This window comes from Convolutriloba macropyga, chromosome 8 (assembly GCF_964194025.1).
Source record: "Convolutriloba macropyga chromosome 8, txConMacr16.3, whole genome shotgun sequence".
NCBI lineage: Eukaryota > Metazoa > Xenacoelomorpha > Acoela > Convolutidae > Convolutriloba > Convolutriloba macropyga.
This window is the reverse complement of record NC_134475.1, coordinates 60,977,697-60,984,513: the sequence shown is the minus strand read 5'-3', so window position 1 is coordinate 60,984,513 and position 6,817 is coordinate 60,977,697. Positions and strand designations below refer to the sequence as shown.

At 36.0% G+C, this 6,817-nt stretch overlaps 2 protein-coding genes across 2 annotated transcripts in view; one reads left to right on the top strand and one right to left on the bottom strand.

The window, feature by feature from the left end:
- LOC142344897 (uncharacterized) overlaps nucleotides 1–6,817 on the top strand; it is a 217,429-nt gene that overhangs the window by 42,980 nt on the left and 167,632 nt on the right. The window contains exons 13-14 of the mRNA XM_075396946.1: nucleotides 441–758; nucleotides 1,075–1,287. Of these exons, the coding sequence (XP_075253061.1) occupies nucleotides 441–758; nucleotides 1,075–1,287 (531 nt within the window). The remainder of the gene's footprint in view (nucleotides 1–440; nucleotides 759–1,074; nucleotides 1,288–6,817) is intronic.
- Nucleotides 1–6,817, bottom strand: part of LOC142344898 (inositol monophosphatase 1-like) — a 599,876-nt gene that overhangs the window by 507,946 nt on the left and 85,113 nt on the right. The gene's annotated exons all lie outside the window — the stretch shown is intronic.

Sequence of the window (6,817 nt, the reverse complement as noted above, 5' to 3'; positions counted from 1 at the left end):
AAAGGAAGTCAAATTGCCGTATGTGTACAAAAATTAGCTTTCATAGACCGAAAAGTTACCGTTTTCTCAGTTCGCTATGAAATTAGAGTGAAAAAAATAAAGTGATCAAAATCGCCACTCCATTTTGACTTCAAAAATTGCGAAAATTGCAATAAAGAAGCTCCTGGCTCACACATCTGAGTAATAAATGTCTATTAATGGCGTATTGAAATCAATAAATTTAGAGACTTATCTGATTTTTGTATCCATTAATACAGCTCTATTGCCTATTTATTATTATTATACCTACGTTTGTATAATAATGACTATTGTATTACTACCTTTTCCCATTTCTTATTGATGGGTTCGCTCGGCTTATTGGCTTTGTTTCTGTCCGCTCATTAATTACTTGATGGCATTTTGCAAACAGGGAATGTTTTTCTGACATAGTTTATTTTTAGGTACTTTCGAGGACTGGAGAAATCGATACTCAAATATTAACAATGAAACGCTTGATGACTTTGTCGATATTTCCGTCCCTATGAATCTGAACAGCTCAAATTCAACCAATACAACTTTCGCGTCAACAATTTCTGTTCCACGGAGAGACAAAAACAGGGAGCTGTTCCAGACCATAATGTCCTCAGAAAGTACTTTTTATGGCAAAACTCGGTGTGAGCTGAATGAAGAGTTGTCATTGGCCAGTTGCACGAACCAAATGAACCAATTACAATGCGATGCCACAACAAAACGTTTTGCGGCCGAGCATAAATGTTCCCGTAAGTATAATGATTAAAGTTTACGACAACGATTTTAAGATTTTTTTTTTCACTTTTAACAATTAATTTAAAAATATATAACCAAACTTACTTGTAATAAACAGGTATTCCTTGAACAGATTTTTTAAAAGTTTAATAATTTTTTAAGTTTTTTTATAAACGGCGCATTTATTTATAAATATCATTTCAAACAGCAAAAATCAATTCAAAACATTGAAATTTTTTTGAATGTTTGGAGAACGTTCCTATAGTTCAATATGTTTAGAAGTTTTTGTGGTCTTATCTTCAATTCTCCACAAATTCTTTCAACTTTCAGGGAACTTTGCGGCGATAAAAGTGACTCGTCCAAAATGTCCTTACCTAAAATGCAGAACATGCTATAATCTCTTGATGAACAGTGGCGACGCTTACTGGCTCGAAGACTATCTGGGATGGAGGCACAATTTTTCAGCCGAAAATGACCCAGATTACGACCCATCCCTGAATGAAGCCGTTACACTAGAAAATGTTTGCGGCGCCGAAAATCAAGGTGAGTATTTTTAAACAGGCAGAAAAAAAAACAAAATTTTGTGTTCAACTACAAAAGACGTTTATCCAAAAGCTCTATAATTGTTGAGAAATTGAAATTTTTACATCTATTGTTGCTTGCTTCTGTTGATCTTTACTGATTCAAAGTAAAAATTTAAGTTAAAAAGTTGTAAAAAGAGCACAAGCAGGCGGGAACGTAAGCCCTTGTCGTACGATGTGCGGGTACTATTAGCTCTCAACTTTTTGTGACGAAAGGCATTATATATGCGGTGGAATTTTAGCAGTTTAAGTTAGTCAGGCTACACAATTGAAGCAGCTGGGGAACGTAATTTTGCTATTTTTGAGTAGAACTTACTGTTCTGAGAATTGATTTTTAGTTTTTTTTAGCAGTCAAAATTTTTTGCGGCTTATTGACTTTTAAGGAAGGCGTTGCAATGCATTTTTTTGTGAGCCAAAAGCAGAAATTATCATTCCCTTTTACTCTCTCGCTTTTGGGCTCGCTCAATCAGAGTCTATAATTATTGTACATTGTTCACCTACGCGCGCGTGCTGATTGCGGGTGCGTGCGGTCAATAATCTAGACCAAAAGTGGACGGGTCTGCAATGTCGGTTTCCCATTTCACTCACGCAATCAAACGGGGATTAGGGCTCCAGTAATAACCACCAGAATTGAAATCAGTTTTATTATACTTACCTCATTATCGGTGAGCTATGGAACAATTCATATCTGCCTACTCTTTAATGCGGTCACCCATTTGAACCGAGTTTAAGTTTTTTCCAGCTCAAAATTATTTTAATTACTTTACTGACAGGTTTCTAATTAAAATAAATAGTCCATTAGTTCAATTTAGCGTCCCTTTCCTGTTGCTAAATTTCATCAATCGTCAAATGCTTCTTCTTGTTTTCAGTCAACACTGAATCAGCTTGTTCAACTCCCCTCCCATTGGGTGATACGAGAAGAATCAATTAGTAAATCAAGTCCCCTTCTTTTTGAGTGACATAATATTTTAGCTCCAAAATGTATTCTATCTTTCTGCAAGATTATCGACCAATTTGTTCGACTTGCATATATATCCTAGGTGAGTTATTATGAATGTTTGCGCAAACCCCTCTTGTTGGGCGGCAATTGAACATCGGTAATTGTTCAAGAAATGAAAGCGCCATCTTCGAATTGGAGAGATTGCCATTTGTTTCTCATTCCTCTAATACAAAGGTTTCATGCTCTCAGGATTGCAAAACGAAGTCATGTTCTCACCATCTCATAATTGTGGCATAAGGCTTTTCCATATTCACGTCAATCTATCTGCTACTTTTGGAAGTAAAATTGTGCTTTCCCCGGCAATCATGCAATCAGCGCTGTACACAATGGAAGAAGACGAGATATGCTTCTCCTGAAAAGCTTCAAAATAAGTCTTTCGCTTCTCATCAGCGCGGCTCTTATACGTCTAACGGTTTCTCTTGCAGTTCGATTTTGCCTCAGTGTCATTGACACAGATGTCAATCGAGGCAGTTACTTGAAGGCCCTTTTTTCACTGACTGTTTGATCTGCTCTTGGAGCAAGCTTTCTCGATGAATGCTCTTTGATGAGCAATTTTTGTAAATTAGAGCAATGCCATGCTAGCTCATTCCTCTAACACATCTTTTTTCATCATGCCCATGTGCAATCAGGCCACTTTCTCAGATGAGCGCGCGTTGAACATTATTGAAATGATGACGATATTTATCACATTTTGTGGGGAGACATAGCTTCCCACAAACCTAGCTTTTGTTTACCTAGCGGACATAGCTTTTAACCATCGTGTGAAAAAAACTTGTTTTGGACAGACACAAAAATATCTCTTACAGAAATTTTGTGCTGTAATCAAACATGAATTTCAAGCTCTGCAATTTATCTCCATCTGCTTTTTCTCAGTTATAGCTAACTGCTCTCACAAATCAAGGTATAGTTGACTTCGTTCTCCTTTTTTGCCTGAAGTTTTGCATGTTCCTATGATTTTCATCCTCAGCGTTTGGCTCAATTGCATTCACAATTATATTCCCAATCAAATTTTCTAATTTGCTCGAAATATCAAATGGTTCTTTAGCTTTGTAAGTGTGTTCCGTTTTTTCCTACCACTGTGTTTTTGTGATAGGCTGAATTTCATACTCGTTTGGTGATGCAAGTTATTAACAATTATTAATGGTAGAAATGCGCTTCGTTTTGTGTCCTCTAATGCTTCGCATCCCGGAGCAACTTTTATCTGAGTATTCGTTTCCGCTTGGATTGATTTTGTATAAGCTGAAAAAGCTTCATGAGGGGAGTAATCAATGGGTTAAACATAACCGGATTTTTCTTTTGATAGTTCATAACTTTCTGTTTTTTTATAATATACTTAACTTATATTGCTGCCGATATAACTCTCTAAGCAGCTTTTTCCGGTAACAAATTTTAAACCGAAGTTTTCAAAACTTCGTTGACTTCCGTAAAGTGATTATGGTTGACAATCAGGTACTGCTGGGGTCTATGTAATAGCCAAACTGTGGTCCAGTTTCGTTTTTTTCCATGCCAACCTTTTTAATCCAACCTAGCGTAAGCGTCGGTGTCATCTGAGTAGAAATTTTGAATGTTTTTGCTCATTACGGTACTTTTTAGTCAGCGGCATCAAGGCAAATCAATGAAATAACATGGAAAATGTTTCCCTTTAAATTTTTTCTCTTCTGTACATATTAATATTTGTTGATGTGCACCAGCTCAGGTTTCTGTTTGCACCTGCTTTATAAAATCGTGAAGGCTCGTGACCAGTGCTTTTGGCATTTAGAGGACCAGCATTGTGTCTGATTTAATTGAAAGCATTTCTTGCGTGAACAAACATCAGGCTAAAACCATTTTGTGACCTCTTTAAGAAAGCCCTCCTGCTAACTTTTCAGTACCCAATGTTTGAGCTAAATCGTCTGTGACATCAGCTGGTTTTTCATTTTAACGTCTCAATATCTCTTCTCTGACTGTACTCCTGGATTTTGTCCAAAGCAACGAGTCGACATCAGAGAAGTGCCCTAATCTTGCGCACAACTTCATGTGAAAGAAACTTTCTCATCTGTGAAAGTAACTTTCTCAACTGTGAAAGTAAATCTTTGAGTTGTCAATCATAAGAAACCTGTCCTATTATGTGCACCTGACCAATGATTGGCATTTGATCCTGATGATTTTGAGCTATCAAAGTCTTTTTAAGACTGTTTTTGATTACGCTTTTGTTAGCATTCGTTTTCTCTGCCGGCAGCGGCTTCATTAAATTGAACCTTTCTTTATGAAGAGGTGAGGGCTTCTATCAAGTTTAGAGGATTGAGCACTTTGACTGAACCTTTTGTCTACAGTAAATCTTGTTTCCTCCTTTATGTTTTCCTCTCTCACCAGTTTTTTAAAAGATTGTATAATATCTTCTGCGGCAACTTCGTTTCTGCTAAATGTTTTGTCGGAGGGTAGGGTAAATCATCTGAGTGGTTGAATTACTGAGGGGAAATTGTTGCTGATCAGTCTTACAACCTTTTTTTAAAAGTTACCCTAACATCCTTTGACTGCCTTATGTTTATGGCTTTATGCAGAATTAATGCTGGGACTACTTTAAGGGTTTTGATGCATTACACTCTAAAAATCTCTCGTGTGAAATCACACAATTTTTTATCGTGTGATGAAAAATCACACGATTTTTCGTGTGAAAAATGCGTCTCGTGTGATTTCACACGAGAAAAGTTTCCTCGTGTGATGAAAAATTACACGATTTTTCATGTGAATGAATGTATGAGGAAATGAAGCAATTTTTATAGAAAATTCAGATTTTTCCTCGTCCTAATTTTCTTTAGAGCAGACGGCTGATCTATCCATGATAGTTTAATGCTACATTGGGGTCTTTTTAGTGATTAAAACCAAAGATAATACTTTAAATTGAAAAAGTTGGGTATAAAGTGCATTTTTTTCTTTGTTTTGTCATTTAAGAAGAGAATCTGGTGATTTCAATGTAGTATACGTGAAATCAATGGTGATTTCAATGGTCTAAACACCCAACAAAAAGAGCCAATTAAAAAGAGTTTAAAAATTCAATGATAATGTGTTCAATGTAGATGTAGCGCACTCGAGAGTTATATGTTCAAAAAGTTTCTTGAACAGTGCAACCTCTGTGGGTCTTTTACTCATCCAAATTTCTTTTAGAACACAAGAATGTTCTGTCAATTGTATTCTCATGCTATTTCGGGCTTTTTTTAAGTGATTAAGATAGAACTTTAAAATGAAAAAACTGGGGTAAAGTGGGCCACCTAAAACATCCTCTCATAAAAAAGGTTTTTATCTTCATGTGTTGACTGTAGGTTGTCAGTCAAACTGAAACTTAGCAGTTAATGGCCTTTGAGCCTTATATTTATGAATAACTCTGACCGGAGCCACGACCTGACGTTTTTATTTGATAAAGAGGAATCACTTCTTTCTGTTTTGACTATAGTAATTATTTTTGAGTTTCATAACCGGAAAAGCAAGGAAAAAGTTCTTTTAGCGTTTTGAATTGCTTCTCCTAAGTGAATTCACACAAATGTACGGATAAAATGAATAAAATTTTTCCTTGACAAGTTTTTGATAGAATTTTTAAGGAGAACCTGCTGAAACATATTGAACTACAACACAGAATGAAAAGCCGAAATAGCCACAGCAGCAAATGTTGCTCTAAGATGACTTTCAACGGCTAACTCTTTAGCTGTGATTCATAACGAGCTGCCATTCTTGATTTGGTTATCTTCTAACCCTTTTTCAAGGCATAGTTGTAGAGAAAACACAATGAATCGCTAAAAGTGGGGTAAAGTGGGCCACCTAAAACATCCTCTCAGAAAAACTGTTTTTATCTTCATGTGTTGACTGTAGGTTGTCAGTCAAACTGAAAATTAGCAGTTAATGGCCTTTGAGCCTTATATTTATCAATAACTCTGACCGGAGCCACGACCTGACGTTTTTATTTGATAAAGAGGAATCACTTCTTTCTGTTTTGACTCTAGTAATTATTTTTGAGTTTCATAACCGGAAAAGCAAGGAAAAAGTTCTTTTAGCGTTTTGAATTGCTTCTCCTAAGTGAATTCACACAAATGTACGGATAATTGAATAAAATTTTTTCTTGACAAGTTTTTGATAGAATTTTTAAGGAGAACCTGCTAAAACATATTGAACTACAACACAGACTGAAAAGCCGAAAGAGCCACATCAGCAAATGTTGCTCTAAGATGACTTACAACGGCTAAGTCTTTAGCTGTGATTCATAACGAGCTGCCATTCTTGATTTGGTTATCTTTTAACCCTTTTTCAAGGCATAGTTGTAGAGAAAACACAATGAATCGCAAAAAGTGGGGTAAAGTGGGCCACCTAAAACATCCTCTCACAAAAACTGTTTTTATCTTCATGTGTTGACTGTAGGTTGTCAGTCAAACTATAAATTAGGAGTTAATGGGCTTTGGAGATTATATTTATGAATAACACCGATCGGAGCCACGACCTGAAGTTTTTATTTGATAAAGAGAAA